This window comes from Danio aesculapii, chromosome 11 (genome assembly GCF_903798145.1).
Source record: "Danio aesculapii chromosome 11, fDanAes4.1, whole genome shotgun sequence".
NCBI lineage: Eukaryota > Metazoa > Chordata > Actinopteri > Cypriniformes > Danionidae > Danio > Danio aesculapii.
The window spans coordinates 30676139-30698255 of NC_079445.1; the positions used below are offsets into that span (position 1 = coordinate 30676139).

The window sequence follows — 22117 nt, forward strand, 5'->3', positions numbered from 1 at the left end:
AATACTAATTCAGTCATAATTTACGAAGTCTTTCTCTTTCTACGTGCTGTTCTTTTTCATCTCAGCAGAATAAACAGTGTGATCTGTCTGTTGAATTGATCTTTCAGCTCAGCCCCCACACACACACAAACAACCTCGCCAAAAGAGAACATCAATTTGGATGCATGCATGTATGAAATGTAACACATCCGAGCAGGAACGCATATTATCATTTCTCAACCGAACCCTTCGCTTCTTCTGGACCATTCTGAGGCTTCCTCCGTCGCGATTGGCCGCGGAGGGGTTTGGTTCGGCCGCTATTGGTGTGAACAGTCCGCCACTCACTCAGCTTGGTGCCGCTTCGCCTGGTCGCTCATTTATAAAGCCTACTATAGCGAACGTCTGGCTCATGAATATTAACCAGTCAGCTGATTGGACGAGTCCGCACGGATAGCAGGAAACGTTAGCGATACGTGCTTAATATTCATGAGCCGATCCTTCGTCGTACTGCGGTTAGTAATTTCGCGTTGTTAGGTTGTCAATGGCTCAGAATGAAGGTGGATACTGTTGCAGCTGTGATGATGGGTTACCACTGCAGGTGAAAATGAAAACATCGTTACTTGGCGACGCGAGAGGACAGTTTGCGCATCGTCGTCTTGGATATAAGTAAGTATTTCGGTTGTGGCTCTTTTCCGGTAATGTACAGTATTATCGCTGTGCTTGGTTTGTGCGCTTGATGTTAGATGTTTGTGGCTGTTACATCGCTGATGTGAACGGACAAACACGCACACCTCCTACCCACACACTCCAGGAGACCGAAGTCAGCTGTTGTTAATTATGTCATGGGTTTAAGACAGTATTAATTACGTAAATCGTCTTTATTTTGCCTGGCTACTTTGTACTAATGGTTGTGATTTTTTTTTTTCATCATTCTTCATCATATTTTTTTACTGTTCATTTAAGAGTGGGTGTGAGTGGTGTGGGCTATCAGTCATTTCTTGATGCTGTCAGGTAGATAAGATGCTTAAAATAATGATAGAACTTTCATCCACCTACGAATATTTCGAGCGCGCTCACACACATACTTACGCACGCGCATACCGCACAACACATCAGATGCAGACATGCGCCGCTTTTATGCTCAATGCACAAACATACAAGGAGATGTCGGCGTCACGACGTGACCTGCGAAACGCATGTGGAAATGCATACGAGTGCTAATGCAACGGGTTCTGGCCATAATTGCAACGCAGATGATACCTGTCGCACAGCTGAGGTAACTGAGATGATGTTTTTAACACATTACATCACTGACTTCTGGCTCGGTATAGGATTCTGTCCTTGTTCACCCACCTGTAATTCTCATTCAGACTGAGCTATGTTGTTTTGCTGTTCCCAAAACTATTGGGAAATTCATGATGCTGCGTCTTGAAGAACTGTGGCACTTGTTTATTATCACTTCAGACAAACCTAATCATGACAATCCTACACACATCCTGTCTCATGTCATTCCATGCACATACATATAAAATATGCATTAAACCGTGCTACTGATTCGATGCATATGCATGCAAAATATACATTGGATCTGCACGAATGACTCTGTTTGACCTCTCTTCTGTTCCTCCTCAGGTGAGCAAACGTGTGTGCATGCATAGTGTACTAGTATGTGTGTGCGTGGATTATGAGAAGAGCATTGTGACCAACCGGGAGCAGATTTTTGCTGCAATGACCTGTCTGAGCAGCGATTCCTGTCCCGTCCTCTGGCCTTCCGCTCCTCTCAGCCCAGACATGCACCACCTCGGCATCTTTTGACTTCATGAAGATTCCTGACATCGGTAATGTGATGAATAAATTTGAGGTCCTTGGGATTGTAGGAGAGGGTGAGCGCATCTTTTGTAGATATTGTTTGTTGATGAGGAATAAGCATCTATGATACTTTTAAGATTTGCAAATCAAACTCTTTTTTTTTTTTTTTTTTTTTTTTTTTTTTTTGTCATTACATAGGAGCCTATGGGGTGGTCCTGAAATGCAGACACAAGGTAAGACACGTTTTTGCAGAAACCTGTTGGTCAGCATGCTAAGTAGTGCTGAAGAAAGTTCTCTGTAAATATGTCAAGGCCCTGATATGCTCAAAGTGATTTTTTTTCTCTATAGCAAATATCAAAATGATGGAGGTGAGAAGAGGTAGTTCACTCAAAACCTTAAATTTGCTCACCATGTACTCACACAAATGATTCTAAACTTTCATGCGTTTCTTTCTTCTGTTGAACACTGAACAAGATATTTTGAAGAATGTCGGAAGAAAGTGGCCATTGAAGTTGAATTAAAAATAAATACAAAAATTCAGCATACATTTCTTTGTTCAACAAGAAAGAAACTCAAAGAGGGTTGGAACAAGTAAATCATGTGAGTAAATGATGACAAAATTTTCATTTTTTTGGGTGAACTGTGTCTTTAAGAAAGCATCTGATAATAGCTATGATGTTTGCGCAATCACTTCTCTATTCAAGTCACATTTACTATATAGCACATTATGCAGGAAACCACTTCAAAACAAGCAGCTTTACAGTATTAAACATAAAAAAAAAATGTCAGTTTTGCTTTAAATTACAATTGCACTTCAATTTTTCCTTTAGGCAATTTTTACCTGGTTTTCTGACCTCAATAAACAGAGTAAATTAACCAGAGAAGATTTCAAATGTCTCTTAATAATCTATATATGTCAAATCTATATTTCTTTCACGTTTAAAGGGCATTAAAACAATGAATTGTTCATTTAAGGACTCTTTTATTGTCAACATTTCACAAATCTAAAGCGCAATATTTACAATGATAAATCTAACCCTGGCTCACAAAACTCTTTGCTTATGTTGCATGCCTGCATATTTGGGAATTGCTAAAATACATTATATGAGTCAAAATGATTGATTTTTATTTCATGCTAAAAGTCATTAGAATATTAAATAAAGATCATGTTTCATGAAGACATTTTGTAAAAAAAAAAACGCATTAGTAATCTGCAATGCTAAGAATGGAATTTGGACAACTTTTAAAGGTGATTTTTCTCAGTATTATTTATATTTTAAATCCTCGGATTCCATATTTCAAATAGTTGCAACTTTGTCAAATATTGTTCTATCCAAACAAACCATACACCAATAGAAAAACGTATTTATTCAGCTTTCAGATAACATATAAATTAGGCCTGCACAATACTGGAAAATTCTAACATCACGATATTTTTTATTTTGCGATATATCTATCTATAAATACAATTTCACCAGATGACTTCTTTCTCTATTTGGAAAGAAATCATTATGTTAGATCAATTAGGATGATTCTGCAGTGGGAGTGCATCTGCATAAAATCTAATAAACAATCTATAATATTTTTGGGGTCCCCCGACAGATCTTCTTTGCAGTGCTATTATGTATTTGCATGTTGTGAGTATTTTCATGCACATGTTTAGTCAGAGATTGATGAATTAATGTTTACTATTTGCATCTCCATAAAATCTAATAAACAATCTGTAAACTTTTTGGGGCCACTGACACGTTTTCATTGTGCTCTGTGCTATTTGCAATGCGTTTCTGTATTAGCATGTGTTGTGAGTATTCTCATGCATAACAATCTATAAATACAATCAAGAAAGAGATACAACTGAAATAAAGTGTTTTATTGTTTCCCGAGTCTAACAGTATTCAACACTCTCAGAAATAAAAGTATGTGAGCTGTCACTGGGGTGGTAACTTTTCAAAACGTACACATTTGAACTTAAAGGGTGTATTTTGGTACCTCAAAAGTATGTGTTAGAACCTAAACATTTTAAGAAGAACACTTTTGTACTTTTTAGGTACTAATATGTACCATTGAGGTATTAATTTGGACCTTTTAGGTAAAAATTTGGACCTTTTGAAAAGGTACCACCCCAGTGACAGCTAACGTACCTTTATTTCTGAGAGTGAAGTACAGTAACTGAATGATATAAATAAAAATAATTCAATAAAATTAATCATAGTTAAGGTCACAAACGGTACAATTTCTTATACCTGAATGTTTTTAAAATCGTTAAACAATCACAGGCATCAAAAACACATGCAAATGATAAGTTATAATACAAAGTCAACATTGAATATCCTGCAATGTGTGATTGTGAACTATCAAATTGCCATGTCAATGCTGAAACGATATATATTATGCAGCCCTAATATAAATCTCAATTTCCAAAAATTTACACTTATGAATAGTTTTTCTATCCAGGGTCAGACATATTTCTAAAACTGAACCACAGCCACCTATTATTATGCTATCGCAGTAGACCAACAGTTTTCAAACTCCTGAAACAAACTCCAAAACGACCTGACTTTGTGCATAATGGTGTCATCTCAGTTCATTCTTTGATTTCACTTAAAGTATATCAGTGCCTTTATACAGTCTGTTTGATTCATGCTTACTTGCTTTTTGAAATGTTAAATATGTATATGCCCAAACACATGGCTTTCTGTTAATATGATCTGTAGAGGTGAGGCTAGTTTCTCATTTAACCGCAAGGGAAAAATTTGACTTAACCTTTATGGGCCTTGTGACTGTGACTTTCCCAGAAGAGTTGCACAACACATTTAAACTCTTTAAGCGGTACATTTGTTGAGAGATTTCTTTTACAAATATATTTTCAATTGTAATATGGCATGGTTCCCTAGCAACTGGTTCTTTTAAAATTGTGGGTTTCTCCAAATGCATTGCTTGTGGCCTAGTTGGCAGATTTGCTTCATTGTTTGGGAGGAATTTTCAGACAGCCGAACATCGCTAGACTAACTCAGAATAAGGTAAAAATGGGTGTATTATCAACCAGCAGGAGGTGCTTTTATTGAAATGACTGCCGTGCGGTTGGGAGATGCGGAGTCCTTATTTGTTCCATTATGCAGGGATTTCTGTGTGTTTTAGGCGCTGTATATGTTTAACGCTTCACGCTCATTTAGCCTCGGACATCACTGTTGATGTGTTTGATCGATATACTTAAAAACTAAGCATCCAAACTGAATTACTTGCTGTTGAAGGCAAACTTATTAACCCTCATTTGATATTTTTATTCTTTATTTATATTTCACAAGTGATGTTTAATAGAGCAAATAATCCACTTGCTCATTTGAATTGAGAAAATATTTGTTTATGACCACTTTTTTAGCTATATTGCACATTAAAGGGAATTTTATATAAAATGATGGTGTACACAACCATCTCTGGATCACATCTGCTGCATCACAGACACCAATATTTTAACAATTTTTAAAAATATTATCACATTCTGGCCATCTGATATTAGGTGTGGCTGAACTATTGTTTAAGCATCGATATCGCAATGTGTGTATCTGCAATAGTCACATCGCATGATTAGATTATTTGTAAAGATTAAAAGATAAAGATATTATTAAATATCGTTTTTTATTGATGCAATGATGACCATGTTTGTTTGTTTATTTTACATTTCATTGTTAAATTTTTGTAACTGAATATAGTTTGACTTGTCAGAAAATTAGAAAGTACTGTTTATTTATTTAATTATTGCTTGTTATTTATTCTAGTTTATGCAGACACTCTGCATAGAAAAAGGCTTGATCACCCCAGTCGGTCTAAATTATTGAAATCTTTCCAAAAAGAGATATTCAGATCATCAGCTTGAATTATATTCATATCGCAATATATATCGCAGCAAAATAAAATATCACGATGTCAGAGTTTCACAGTATTGTGCAGTCCTAATGGATACATCTCGAGGTTTTTTCCTTCACTTTCTTCACTTGGTGAAGTTTGTTCCTCGCTGCTGTCACTACTGGCTTGCATGGTTTGGGAGTGTTTGCTCTACAGTATTTGGATTTTCAGTAGTGAAATTTAAACCGCACTGAACTGAACTTAAACTCTGAAAACTGGACTGACACACTTTCAGTTTACTATATTCTTCTATGTTAAGCTGCTTTGACACAATTTACATTGTAAAAGCGCTATACAAATAAACATGAATTGAAGAAAAAAAAATTAATATATTTGTCAATGTGAATTTTATTTATATAGCACTATTAAACACAACCAGAGGTTGACCAATGTGCTGCACCATACACATCACAGGGAAAAAAATATAAAATTATAGCTAAAACAGACCATTTTCATTGACAAAATGCCAAATCAAAGAGGCAAGTTTTCAACCTAGATTTAAAAACAGACAGGGATGAAACAGATCTAAAACAAAGAGGCAGAGCATTCCACAACCTAAGACCAGCTACTGCGCAGTCATGTCACCTCTGCATTTTAGCCACGATTTAGGGATGCATAACAATCTCTGGTTAGATGACCGAAGAGACCGACCAGGCTGATGCTCAATTAACATGTCTGACAGATAAGATGGTGCAAGGCCATTTAGAGATTTAAAAACCAAGAGAACAATTTTAAAAGTGACTCTAGTGCACAGGCAGCCAGTGCAAAGAGCGTAAAACTGGCGTAATGTGGTCATGTTTCTTGGTACCTGTTAAAAGCCTTGCAGCAGCATTTTGAACTGATATATTGCGATCGTGATTTTCGAAACTATGGCTTTGTAAACGTTTATTGTTGAGCCTCCCCATAAATTTTGATATAGCGCATAGATCCGGAAGCTGCTTTGCATAACGTCAACAAAACAAGCAGATTTCCTATTTTTTTCCTTCTGGAAAAAAATTATTTATTTATTTTACTTTGGCTGAAATAAAAGCCATTTTTAACACAGGTTAAGGTCAATATTAACCTTTTTTTTTCGATTGACTACAGAACAAACCACTGTTGTCCAATGGCTTGCCTAGTGAACCTAATTAACCTGGTTACGCCTTTAAATATTGCTTTAAGCTGAATACTACTATCTTACAAAACAACTAGTGAAATATTATGTACTGTCATCATGACAAAGAGAAAAGAAATGAGTTTTTAGAATTTAGTTATTAAAACTCATTCATTCATTCATTTTTCTTTGGCGGCATCACAGTGGCGCAGTGGGTAGCACAATTGCCTCACAGCAAGAAGGTCGCTGGTTTGAACTGGGTCAGTTGGCACTTTTGTGTGCAGTTTGGATGTTCTCCCCGTGTTAGCGTGGGTTTTTTTCCGGGTGCTCTGGTTTCCCCCACAGTCCAAAGACATGGACTATAGTTGAATTAGGTAAGCTAAACTTGTCCATAGTGTATGTGTGTGAATAAGTGTGTATGGATGTTTCCCAGTGATGGGTTGCAGCTGGAAGGGCATCTGCTGTGTAAAACATATGCTGGATTAGTTGGCGGTTCCTTCCGCTGTGGCGACCCCAGATTAATAAAGGGACTAAGCCGAAAAGAAAATGAATGAATGAATTTTCTTTCGGCTTAGTCTTTATTTCAGAGGTCACCACAGCGGAATGAACCACCAGCTAATCCAGCATATGTTTTACTGGGTACTGGGAAACACCTATACACACTCATTCACACACAGACACACACACACACACACACACACACCCCCACACACACACACACACACTCATATACTACGGCCAGTTTAGTTTATTCAGTTCACCTATAGTGCATGTCTTTGGACTGTGGGGGAAACTGGAGCACCTGGAAGAAACAGGCACCCACACAAACATGGGGAGAACATTCAAACTCCACACAGAAAAACCAAGTGGTTCAGTCGGGACTCAAACCAGTGACCTTCTTGCTGTGAGGCAACAGTGTTCACCACTGAGCCACCGTGCCGCCGTTATTAAAATTATTACGTTTAAAAATCCTCATTAAAGAGAAAAAAATTCACAGGAGGGCTAATATTTTTACTTTATCTGTACATGGAGTTTAATAGGAGTTTACATGTTGAATTTAGTTTTGAGCAGATGTTCAACAACAGATTTGGACACGATGACATCACCGGAATTGAACATTTTTATGATCATATCTCTCTGTCTGTTGGGGTTATTTTCATGGTTGCTCTCTGTGTGTCCTGGATGCTGTTGGGATTTGAGTCATGTTTGCCTGGCCAGGATCTGTCTTCACGCCTGGCCAGACAGCAGCAGTGTGGCTCGATGATGAATGACAGTACAGTGCAAAAGCATGGTTAGGGCTCATTACACTTTAGATTTCACTGACCTCAGCGCACACACCTCAGAGGCAACAATGATGCTGTACCATGCACATTCATATAGCTGCCTTTATCTTCCCAGAAGCAGTTTTTTAAAGCCTAAATAAGATGTTTACTCTTTTCCATCATTCTAAATGTAAATGGTCCAATTTCACATCATCAAAATTCTGCTTATATGAAACCTAAATATGTTTGCTTTAGGGCTGCACAAAATATCGTTTCAGCATCAATATTGCAATGTGCGCATCAGCAATAGTTACATCGCAAGATATGCAGTGTTGAGTCTGAATTTGAGTTGACCAAGTGCTCCAGAATTGTAATGATTTATTTTTTTAGACTTAGTTTTTATAGATTTTTTTAAGAACATATAACCAGTGGGAACAAACAAACAAACAAAAATAAGAAGAAATTGGTGGCTCTTCTTTTTACCATTTGCCGGTTATAGCTTTTTTACTTGTTACAGAATTGTATTTAATTACTGTATTTATATGGAATTTATACAATTTATGCAAAAAAAAGTTCATACTTAGAACTTGTCTTGTTTCTAGTTCAAATATCTACATTTCAAAGTGAAAACAAGATTAATTTACTGGCAGATAATTTTGCTTGTTTTTGAAGTTGAAAACAAAACAATATTTTTCACTTGATCTAAGAGTTTTTAGATATTTGGACTAGAAATGAGTCAAAGCAAAGTAAGAAAAGCATTTTTTGCATTGTGATTTTTCAATTTCTCTACCCGAATACTGCTAGACTCCCCACAAAACAATCAAATAGTGCTATTAAAACTTTCTTGTGAAAAAGTATTTATTGCAGAAAAATAAAATCTAGCATTTTTCCAATATTGTGCAGCTCTAGTTTGTTTACATGGGAGTAAAGACAGATTCACAAATGTATGAATTTATAGCTTCAGAAATCGGAGATAAAATGTGGATAGACATTGCTTAGTTTAAATATTTTGTTTTTCTTTTCCCTCCATTAGAATGTGGAAAACATTCAACTACAACACGATCCTATTTTTATTTAAAAGTTTAATCAAAAAATACTGACAGCTATTAAAATGTCATTAAGTGTAACAATAGTTTATATACTAAATGATCTTATCGTGCATATTTAGAACATAAATATTCTGAATAATCCAAAATATAGTTTGGATTAATGATCAGAATGCTTCCCCAAAATATTAATTATTTATGATTTTTTAAAATCTATATACTTTGCCACAGTCCTTAAAACCACTTGGTTTACCCATTTGTCAGAAAACAAATGTAATGCTTTAAAAATATAATAAAATGTAATATGATATTTGTACATATTCTAACCTGTTCTTTCATATATTTTAATAAGTATGATGTTTAATTTTTGCAAACATATATCTGTTGTGTTGGATGAGAATGAAACATTATTTCAGACATATATTTACATTAGATTTTTTAGAAAAGTTCATTGAAACATTCAGTTTTGCTTTAGTACATTTTATTTTATGCAGGAACGCATGTGCAGCCTTTAAACATTTAAATTCACTATAGACTGTAAGACTTGTTTCTGTATGACGTAAGCATGTACTTATTTGTAAATCCAAAATTCCAAGTAGCTGAATTCAGTTGTTTATCTGATGTTTATATATTTATATATATATATATATATATATATATATATATATATATATATATATATATATATATATATATATATATATATTTATTTATTTATTTTTTTTTTTTTTTGTTTGTTTTTTGTTTTTTTTTTATATTTATTTATTTATTATTAATATTATTATTAATAGGGCTCCATTATTAATTGGAGGTGATTTTTTTTTTTTTTTTTTTTTTTTTTTTTTTATGCACATTTTGTCAGTAAGGCCGGATATGTAACCAGCAGTAAATCTCCATCACATGCTTTTAGATGGAGCAGAATTTATTACACAGAGCCATAGTTCCCTGACAAGCTACACAAAAAAATGCAGACTATTTAATGAGAGCAATGTGATTCTGTGATTGGACCACTGTTTGTGTCTCTTTCAGTGATCTACGGCTCTGTGTTGGCTCTACATTTAAAAGGATGTGAAAATATTACATTTAATAACATTTATTGCTTTCATTCCAAACTCACTTCGTAACTTCAGTCGAGTGTCTGAAATAAATCTGACTGTTAGATGATTTCATAATCATCATAATCATCATAAATTATTAATCATATTGAATCAATAAAAGCAGTGAAATCCTCTTTGATTTCCTGGGCCTCTTCTCTCTTGTGGCGTATTTGCAGTTTTCGGATGAGAGCGCCCTCTGGCCTTTTGAGAAGATTTACTACTGATCACAGAGCTGTCTTGACAAGATGTGCATTACAAGATTTAGCTAAATTGTGATTTTGATTTTATCATGCAGCATTAAGTAGGATTATTCCAGATCCACACCATCAGTTTTTCCACACCCTTGAAATTTTATTTGGATCTCACTGAATCTTATAATTTAAAGATTTTATTAAGAAAGTTTTCAATCTAAATTAACCGGCAACAGACTATATGGTTCATGTAGCTGCAGAAAGTCAGAAGTTTGTTTTGGCATAAGTTATGTTAAATAATCAGCGTGCCACAGAATTGATCGTGGATAGGAAATAAACCAATCATATTTCCATATATAATTACATTCTTCCACTCCAACTTCCCATGCATCATTGTTATGATAATGAAGCAGATAAATTGAGCAGCAAGTAAACTCCTCAGCTCGTGCCAGAACAGAAAACCAGGCTTGTGCTTTTAGTAACTAGTCAGTCAGCACTTTACCTGCTTCATTAAATACATTCCAAATTGCGGCTGAAATGGCTGTTTCTTTTTGTCACGTTCTGTCTTGTTTCTCTTTCACCTTTCATTATTCACTAATGTAAATATGTCAGCAGTCTATTTACAAACATTCAGAATAGCACCGATCACCAGAAGAAATGTGCTAAACTTGTGTTTTGCTACACACCTGATTAAGAACTGTCTGATTGAGGCTTAAGGCGGCATGGTGGCTTAGTGGTTAACACTGTCGCCTCACAGCAAGAAGGTTGCTTGGTTAAGTCCATAAGACTTTGCATGTTTCCCCCTATGTTCGTGTGGGTTTCCTCTGGGTGCTTTAGTTTCCCCCACAGTCCAAAGACATGCGCTATAGGTGAATTGAATAAACTAAATTGGCCGTAGTGTGTGTGTGTGAATGAGTGTGTAATGGTGTTTCCCAGTACTGGGTTGCAGCTGGATGGGCATCTGCTGTGAAAAACATATGCAGGAATAGTCAGCGGTTCATTGCGCTGTGGGGACCCCTGACAAGGGATTAAAGCTGAAGGAAAATGAATGAATGATTGAGGTTTTGAAAGCAAGGCTGTATCGAACCTTTTTTAGATACTATAGATTACAATTTTAGGGATGACTTTTCGTGTTGAGTAAAGCCATTGCTTGACTTTGGTTGTAGAATATAATAGATTGAATTACAGTTTGTTCTGGTCATTTATTTAGATTAGATAAGCTGCATACCACAAGTGCTAAACTGGGAATTGGGACATTTCTTGATTTAGTTTTACTTTGCTTGATTGTGTTTGTCAGTATATACTTTTTATTCTACTTTGCCTAGAAAATATATATTTTTATGCTATCAGTAGGCCCACACTGAATCTGCATGTGCAGAAACCTGCAGATTTTTATTCCATCATTGAATCTTTTTATTTACTCTATAGAGTCTGTTGTGTTAATGTGTGTAAATTAATATTTATTCAGCCTTTAAATTCATTTCAGGAATATTATTAACTGATATGAAAATGTTCATATGATTTATTCACAATACAGTTTGTAAAGTAATATTTTCTGTCATTATAGACATTATATGAGAGACTTTTGTTTACCAAATAAAGTAAATCAAATGGGATTTTCAATGTAAATATCAAATACAAGTTATAAAGGTATCATTCTTTTATTTTATATGTCAAGTTTTTAGTTATGATGCTCACAAAATCATTCTGCATAAATCTGCAGTTTTACCAAATTTTGCGCAGAAATCGCTAAAAATGTCAGCAGATGTCTGGCCCTAGCTATTACTCAAAGGTTATGGAAAAGTCAATAAGATGCTTATTTTGTCTTATTGTCAAACAATTATAATCTGTGTCTGTTTGCTAAAATAAATTCAGCCTTAATAAAGATAAGAGACTTTAAAAAAGAGTCATTTTAAACTTTTGACATTAGAGCCTCTCAAAAATGTTTAAATAAATGAGTTAATAAATTGTGATTTTACATTTTTGTGTTATCTTTCAAACCCATCCAAATCATTTACCCATTTATAAGCAGTACATTATTAATAATTTAAAAAGAGGGATCTTTTATTATAGCAAGTAAGGATCAGCTTATAGTTTTACATAAATATGTCTGTTATGCTGAATGGAACCAATAACATGGAATTTTATTCCACAAACATTATTTAAGGCATTAAACCGTATACTTTTAAATATGCTTTCTATCTTTATTAAAGTTTATTTTACTCAATAATATCTTGTTTATACAACAATTATATAAAAACAATAATAATGAAATGGTGAAATGATCACATTTGATGATGATTGATGTTCACAGTGAGCTGAACAGATCTTTAATCTCCATTGCTTTGTGCAACGTCCTGTCTTGTTGACATACCTGTCAACCCTCCCGTTTTTCCCGGGATTCTCCAGTATTTCTATCCCGCTATCATCCAGTAAAGGTATTTTCCCGCATTTTCTCTGCATGGTGTGCATATTCCTTATTTTCACATCCCAATGTTGACAGGTATGCTTGTTGATATCATTATACATGTTACTACAGAGACATGTTAATATGCAGCTGTCAATCAATTCGGTGGGCGGGGAAACCACACTGCTACATCATGTTGTGGTGGGCCTTGAAATGGGAGGGATTTGTATCCTATTTTAACGTCAGGAAAGTTAAAAAAAGAGGGTCACGCTTTATTTTGATGGACCGTTTGTTGAATTTAAGTTACATAATTCACAACTTATTCTCAGTAGATTATACGAAGATGTTGTGTTGGGGTTAGAGTTTGTGTAAGTTGACATGTACTTGTCTTGCAAAGTTTCTTATAGTCATTTAAATGTCTGTTGAAGGAGCGATATCAACAGATATTAAGCAGACAGTCTACTAATACTCAAATGGACCATCAAAATAAAGTGTTACCAAAAAGAGACTTGTTTCTATCACCCCAATATGACTGTGGACACACTATACCTACACACAGTTCTGTACAAACAGCTTACAAAAGATGATTTTCATCATAGGTGCTCTTTAAAAAATATATGTACTACAAGTTGTATTAATATTGATTTACACCAAGCACATACCATTCACATATTTAATCAAGCTTTATATGGCTACTGTGTGCATCCTGAAGCATCTCTCTTCAAATAAACGAATCAGCGATGCATTTGTGCATTTAAAAGAACCCACCATCACACATTCACTTAGAGCCGTAATGGAGAAGCACGTATTGTTCATTATTTTAACAGGCACAAATGGAAAAACATGAAGCTGTTAAGTCTGCTGTGGGAAAAGCTGAATGTGCATCTGTTGAGTGACTCTTTATACAGCAACTGGAGAGCTGATGTGTTATTATCTACAGTAATCGTCATAGTGCATTTTACTATCTGATTAGCATATCGGGAGAATATGTATGGATGAATAAAGGAGCGAGTAAGTAAACATAACACAGCATTTAATTCATTCATATTTAATGTTTACAATTATTACTTGCAGCAAAACACATTCAGTGTGTCTGGTTTAGTTGCAGTTCCCTAGAAGTATTTTTGAGATCCAAACTACCCAAGCAAGGCTTTAAATAGCTGAGCTCTTCACTCCAAACTGAAAACCCTCTTGTTTCTGACAATTGGCACTGGCTTCTGTATTGTTTCTCTCAAGTCTACCCAAGTGATGTTATCCCAGCAAGCAGGGGCCATGAAAAGGCTCTTTGTGCATGACCAAACACAACAAGAACTGCTGTTTGTGCCTGTCTTTGCTCAAGAAATTCTTCTGCACCTTGAATTTCTGCACTGTCGCCTTTGAGTAGTTATATAGATTATATAGAATAGAAAGCGGTTAAAAGTAAAGTTTACCCAAAACAATTATTCGTCCTGGTGTAGTTCTTTTGCTGTATGTGATTTTTTTTGGATCTGTTTTTGTAGCCTGTGGCTTTAAATTCGATTGAACTGCCTGTCCTCGTCCACTGTTTCCATGTGCGTGTGTGCTTCTCCTGCGTTTCATCAGATAAACAGCAGTCAGTGATTGAAACAGACTCAGATGAAGCTGAAATTCAGCTCATTAGTCAAAAACACCAAGTAAGTTTATTTTATGTATTTGTGGTGGAGTTTATTCAAGCCTTTCTGAAATGAGTCTCACACAAATGATGTTCACAGTACACACACATATTAGCGTTTACTGACACCATGCGGCTGTGGTGATTATAGCGGTTAAGAATTACGTAGCGATTTTACTACAGACATGCTTTGTTTTAAAAACATTTTAAACTTCTAAAACTTATAAAATCCATAATTATGGAAAAGATTGGACATATATTGAAAGGAAAATCCAAGTTATTTCAGGAGCTGTGGGAAATTCCTTTGACCTGTCTTGGCATTGATTATAAGCCTACTATTTATACTTAACTGTGCACACTGCGATATTGTAATATTGTTTTGAATTAGACCACACTGCTGGGTTTTTTTTAAATTAATTTTTATTTATTTATTTTTCTTTTCTCTTCAGTCTTTTTCCCTTAAAATACTATATACTGTTTACGTTCGACTCATTACTGTGTATACAACTCATTTTGAACAAATAAAAAAAACTCATCTGTTAAAAAAACAGATCTTTTAATCCCAGTTTATTTGCAAAAAATTATTCGGTGGACATGTGTATACAAGTTATTCTAGAAACATGCTGCCTGTCAATCAATTCAGTGGGCGGGGAAAACCACACTCCTACAACACATTGCACTGGGTCTCAGAATGACTGGGATTTGAGTCTTATTTTAACATCAGGAAATTTTAAAAAGGTTTTAAAATTTTGGAGAAATTTTTCATGTGTTTCTATCACCCCAATATGACTGTGGACACAACATACCTACACACAGTTCTGTCCAAACAGCTTACAAAAGATGGTTTTCATCATAGGTGCCCTTTAAATAATACATTAAATATAGTTTTGTTTTTTCCAAATTAACTCAATTGTATCTCTCTCAGAACACTTAAATTAAACATACAGCATGTGCAACCTGGGGCTAATCTTCATACCTTTGCATCTTTAAAAAACAAAAAGCTAATTCTGCCATTCACTGACATTATGTGGATGAGCGCTAACAGCATAGGCGAAGCGTGTGTAAGGTTGGGGAAGTCTTAGCCTCCACCTGGCCAGAGACCATGGAGATAGCAGCAAAGAAAAAAAATGCATTGAAAACATGTAACAGGTGTAAGGCGTAATATAAATGTAATTTAATGTTGATAATTAACAGAACACTTTAGCTATTGTAAGTTTATCAATCAAATTTAAAGTCCCCCTCCGCACAAAAATTAAACTATCCAACCCCGCACGTAGCACTATTGAGCGCTGTTTATTGCTGGAGTTTGCAGCAGCTCTGAAAACCAAACAAAAAGTGCTGGCCAGCGGACTATTTTGTTTTGCTGGTCAAGGATATAAGTAATAAAACGACAAATGAGTATTACGAGAGAGGTATTATATATTATTCTGGTTTTATTTGTTTTCAGCATAAATTGGTAGTTTCATTGTAACGTAGTCTAGCCTAAAGTGTAGTAATCTTGTTCAGGCAATCGTTTGGAGTTTTATCTTTTAAAGGTCAAATATTTATTGCTGAATTACAAGTTCGGTTTTCGATTGGCCTCGTGAAAAAGAGAATGATTTCATATTCTCGGGGCTGGCACGTCCAGAGGTGACCTAGGCGACCGCCCAGGGTGGCAGAATATTGAGAGCTGCGTCCGCGATGATACATTTTCAGCTTTATTACTTCTGTTTTCAGAGTCACATGATCCTTCACAAATCACTCAAATATTATTATTGTTATTATTTTTATTATTATTATTGTTAATAGTAATAAAAGCAACAAGTAGTAATAATTTCATTTGAAACTGCATACAGTAAGTAATAAATAAATATTTAATAAATAAGTATTTAGCAATTTTTTTATATTTAATAAATGCAGCCATTGATGAACAGAATAATTTTAATCAGATTTTTAAATAAAAGTAATAATAATAAAAAATAAATAAACTAACCTCAAACTTTTTAACCGGTAGTGTAGATCAGTGGGTGAGTTTAATAAAATAATTTAATGTGCATGTTGAATATAATAGACGTTTGTTGATAGGTGGTGCTTTTGTTAAAACCTCTTCTTAGTCGGTCGCAAATCTTTTTAAATGCATTAAAGGGCAGCGCATACAGTATATTAGCCTTACCCTGGAGTTTGTTCACACTCCGCCTAAGGCTAACAGGACATTGATTTAGTATTTTTTAAAGTGGGTTTAAAAAGGAAAGCCATACAACATTACAGCAACACCACAGTGTTTTTTAATAGACTGAATACATTTTTTTTCTTGAGAGAACTATCCTTCGTTATGTATTTGTCAGTCTAAATGTCATTCACTCTACTGCGATGGTCAGTTAAATTCTATTAGCGTCTCCACAGTTTGTTTTCAAGCTTGCTTCATTAAAATGAGTGAGAAGACATCAAATGCATGCAGCAAGGCAGCAATTTATTTATTTGTCAGCAATGTGCAATCACACCCACGCTGATTAGCATTTGAACATCTCATGTTTTAAGATCTATTAAACGGCTGTTTGATTTGCCGTTGATGTGAAACTCAATAAGGCTGTTTTATACGCTCTCTTCAGACGCACAAGGCCTGTGAGTGACTGGTATCATCTGAGTTTAAAAGCTTGTTCCTTTGGAGAGGAATATTTATTTTTATAGCGTATCAGTGGAATTGAGGGCAGAGGAGGAAGAGGGACGTGAGTTTGCATTAGCATTAAATAGGTCACCTTGAGTGGGATCGCTGGTTGTGTTCGCTGGCCGTGTTCAGATGACTGTGCAAGGCGCCGTGGATGAGATTGTGTGTGACAGAAATGCCAAGATGGAGAGAGATTGTCTACATTTGAATTCTAGCCTTTTTGATGCTTGAAACTGAAACTGGGTGGTGGTAGGGTGGCATTATAGTCAAACTCACTGGCTTGTTGGATTGGATAATCGAGTGTGATAATGGATGTTGTTCTAGTTCTGGTACTGATATTGCTTAATCATTTAGGTTATGTTAGTTTGCAAAAATCTTAATATCAAAGATTTTATCAGTTTAACAACAGGGTTTCTGCATCGATCTTTGATATTTTATTAAGGGATAGTTCACCCAAAAATTTAAAATAGCTTTTAATTGACTCACTGTTGTATACATACATACATGCATACATACATACATACATACATACATGCATATACACACAGTTGAAGCTCCTTTTTTTTATATATATATTTCCCAAATAATGTTTAACAGAGCAAGGAAATTTTCACAGTATGCCTGATAATATTTTTTTCTTCTGAAGAAAGTCTTATTTGTTTTGTTTTGGCTAGAATAAAATCAGTTTTAATTTTTTTTTAATCCATTTTAAGGTCAAAATTATTAGCCCCTTTAAGCTATATTTTTACAGAACAAACCATCGTTATACATTAACTTGCCTAATGATCCTAACCTGCCTAGTTAACTTAATTAACCTAGTTAAGCCTTTAAATGTCACTTTAAGCTGTATAGAAGTGTCTTGAAAAATATCTAATTAAAATGTTATTTACTGTCATCATGGCAAAGATAAAGTCAGTTATTAGAAATGAGTTATTAAAACTATTATGTTTAGAAATGTGTGAAATGTGTTTCTCTCCGTAAAACAGAAACTGGGGAAAAAATAAACAAGGGGTCCAATAATTCTGATTTATATATCTGACTATATATACACAGTTGGTGACACTTCAAAAGCACCATTACCGCTGCATGTGCCGCCCCGGCACTAAGGGATTAAGAATGTGTTTTTAGGTGTAACAGCAGTTTGCGACTATGCCACCAGGGGGCACAAAGGGACGGGATGCGAATAGACATATACAGTAGCTGTAAATACCCTGCTACTTGTAAATGAAGATGAAATAATGAAACAAAGCATTGTAATTCCTTCATTAATTATTAAAAAACTTGTTAACAAGCTTTATTATCAATGTACACATACAGTACCATCCTATCTAGTATTGTGAATAGAAAGCTGAAAATTGCTCATCAGTTTTAGCTGATGAAGTCTATGGTTAAAGCACCACCCAGCAGTCAAAAGCTGTAGGCGCATTTACTGCTGTGATGGTAGGTGCAGCAGCAGAGGAAACATATTGAACCGTTAACATCTGTATATATTATACAGTGCTCAACATAAACCAGATAATCTAATAAATATTTTTATCCATTTCTCAGTGAATATATGTAATATATTTTGGTGCATTTGAACAAAACAGATTTATTAAACGGATATATTTATTAAAATAATATTTTACTCACCAAACATCTTTAAAAATAGGAAGTATACAAAATATCAGCAAAATGTTTTAAAAAAAGTGCTTCTCTTGAATTCTGCTCTTTAAAAAAAAATGTAATTAATATTTTTCCCTAACATATAAATTTGGGTGTACTAATTTTGGACTGTTGTCACAAGGTATTTTGTTAGATATGCTCCAGATTTGGCTTCAGTGCTGACTAATCTAATGTATATGCACAAATATAATATTGTGTAGCTTCCTATAAAAAGTATGAAATATGGGAGAAAATTGTGAGGGATGTATTCATATATGTTGAGCACTGTGTGTGTATATATATATATATATACACACACTCACATACAGGCAAAACATAATACATGTGGAAAGGATGTTTTATTAATGTTACCAAATTATAAATACATGCTGCTGTTTAGGATTTTTATATAAATAAATACTAGGAAGGAGTTGGTTTGCAAAGCAATATTAACAGCTTTTAAACATTGATCGTGACAATAAATGTTTCCTAAGCAGCGTATTAGCTTAATTTATGACTAATAATTTGAGACTGGAGATTGGAGAAATGATGCTGAAAATTCAACTTTGACAATAAAAAAATGGATTAAGATAGAAATTGATTATCTGAAATAGCAATATATTATTTATATCATTGTATAATTCTGTATAGCCTTGTTGATCAAAAGACTTTTGTTATTTATGAATATAAAAGCTTTCCGTTGATGTTTTGGTTTGTTAGGATAGGACAATATTTAACTGAGATATTTGCTATTTGACGATCTGGAATCTGAGGGTTTAATAAAATACCTCTAAATATTCAGAAAATCGCCTTACAGTAGTAAATTTACAGTTGTCTTGATGAAAGATGATCTTTACTAAATATTCCAATGATTTCTGGCATAACATCTATATGAATCATTATAACTCAATGTATTGCAGGCTGTTCCCACAAATATACCCATGCAAAACATAAGACCTTAGTCCTTTTTCATCTTTGACCCCTTTATAAATCAAATACATTTAAGCCAGTCGTCCGTAAGTCTAAAAGAACAAGAGAATTAAACCAGCAGATTTACCAACACAAATTAAATTGTGAGCGGTGATTAATTTTAGCGTCTGGCCTGGATTAATCTGCAACCAAGCAAATGAGTTCATGTTATAAACGACACAGTTTGTTTCTTTCACTCTTGCTTTATGAGCGGGAATGGTGCTTTAATTCCAGAGGCGGGCCTGGTAATAAATTGAAAACATCATGAAGGCTTAAAATGGATTGTAATAACCGCTTACAGGGTATTCTTTAGCGTTTTTACACGTGCCTGTGTCATTGTGTGGCTCTCAAGGCTAAGCTGCCCCTCCGTGTGTCTAATGTAAACATGTCTGTGGTATTAATAGAACAACGGCTGCGTAGTCAATGAAACACAATCAATATGTGGGACTCTCTTGCTCCATTGTATGGATCTTATGGAAGACAACATGCAGTGCTGTGTGCTCTACTGGCCACAGCTTATGCAACCTTTCAGGAATGGCTAATAGTTTATGTCAGTGAGGAAAAAAAGAGCTGAATCAGCTTAGTCAATAACATCTTTTTTGGTTAATGTTACTGTTATACTAAGTATCACATAATAATACCCTGTAAACCTGAATTTGAACACAAGCAAATGCAAACTATTAGATTTTAGTTTATTCAAAGTGAAACGAGTTATGGCTTTAAATTTAAAAACAAAACTCAAAGGCTATCCTGTGGCCAATGGATTAAGGAAATGACTAGCAATCTTGCTCTGGAGAAGCTGACATACACCATAAAGCAAAATGACAAGATTTTTATCAAATATAGACTCCCTTTCAACACTTTCTTAACCAGGTGGACCATGCAACATTTTTTATGTTTGAGCTTTTAAACCCTTGTTGGTGTCTTATTGTATTTTTTTGGGTGATACGGTGGCTCAATGGTTAGCACTGTTGTCTCACAGCAAGAAGGTCACTGGTTCGAATCCCGGCTGGGTCATTCGGCATTTCAGTGTGGAGTTTGTTTGTTCTTGTTTTGCATGGGTTTCCTCTGCATGCTCTGGTTTCCCCCACAGTCCAAAGACGTGCACTATAAATGAATAGAATAAACAAAATTGTCTGTAGTGTATGAATGAGAGTGTATGGGTGTTTTCCAGTTCTGAGTTGTGGCTAGAAGGGCATCCACTGTGTGCTGGATGAGTTGGTGGTTCATTCAGCTGTGGCGCCCCTGATGAATAAAAGGACGAAGCCAAAAGAAAACGAATGAATATCACTATTTTGACTATATTTTTAATCAAATAAACAGCCTTGGGTACTACACGAATAGAAGTTTAATGGAAAATTGGGTAGCGCTTCAGTTTAATTAGTGAATTATTACCTGCATATTATTAATACATTGGCTATTTATTTGTGCTTGCACACATATTTTGCATGATCTTATTCTACATCCCTAATGCTACAAAACATAACTACAACCTGCATAAGTATTATTTAGAAATGTATTAGTAATTAATTAATTAATTAAGTATTATTATTAGAAAATTAGGAGTTTGAGGCAAAAGTCATAGTTAATGGGTTTTATTAGCGGGAATTGTACCTTATAATAAAGTGTAACCATATTAATATTTAATTCAAATGCACTGCTCAGAAAGTAAAGATGGATATTTATTTTTGTACTGTACATTATTATTATATGGTGACTGCTTTGTTTTAAATGAATGATTTAAGTTTCAGTAATTAAGATGAGAACGTGGTACAAAAGTCAGCAAGTTGCTTGTTTTTGGATAAAGAAATATTATTAACTGATCAGATGTTACTGTAAAGGCATGTATAATGTTACAGAAGATTTCTATAACTTTATATTAATGTGACACTGAATTTGTCTTCAGTTACAGACATAAATCATGTATAAAGTATATTTATACTCTAAGATAAAAACATAATAATAATATTACAAAATTGACAGTTTTTTTATCAAATAAACATCCTTTGGTGCTACAAGATTAGTAGTATAATGAAAAATGTTACTTTTTGTCATTTTATTTTTCACTTTTGTGATCCATACAGCAAAAAAAAAACCCAGATAGAGTTCCTTAAACAAGAGCTGACAAAAGTAGGAGGATTTAATACACATGACTCTGTGAGACCCCATGAATAGAAAAGCTATCAGATTTAGCTGTGAACTGCTCCGTTTCTCCTGGAGGCAAACAGGGCTTGAGTTCACCACGGTTTGCCAGCTCAGGAACCCAACTTGGCATGAGAGAAGTTTTGTTTCCTGTGTTAGCAGCAAGGACAATTAAGGTTGCACCAGCTTCGTTGGCAATATGAAATTAGATCCGTAGTGTGTAGTTGTACCAAAGTGCGTGCGGATGTTAGAACGGATGCCAACATTGTTATTAAAGTAAGCGATATACTAAATGTTGGCT

The 22117-nt window shown here is 34.6% G+C and overlaps 1 protein-coding gene across 2 annotated transcripts in view; it reads left to right on the forward strand.

Annotated features, from left to right (window-relative positions):
* The first annotated feature begins 530 nt into the window (after positions 1 to 530).
* The window catches only part of cdkl5 (cyclin dependent kinase like 5), a 73385-nt gene continuing 51798 nt past the window's right edge, over positions 531 to 22117 (forward strand). For both annotated transcript variants that reach the window (XM_056468649.1, XM_056468650.1), the window contains exons 1-3: positions 531 to 645; positions 1612 to 1862; positions 1987 to 2021. In XM_056468649.1, the coding sequence (XP_056324624.1) occupies positions 1799 to 1862; positions 1987 to 2021 (99 nt within the window). In that variant the 5' untranslated portion in view covers positions 531 to 645; positions 1612 to 1798. The remainder of the gene's footprint in view (positions 646 to 1611; positions 1863 to 1986; positions 2022 to 22117) is intronic.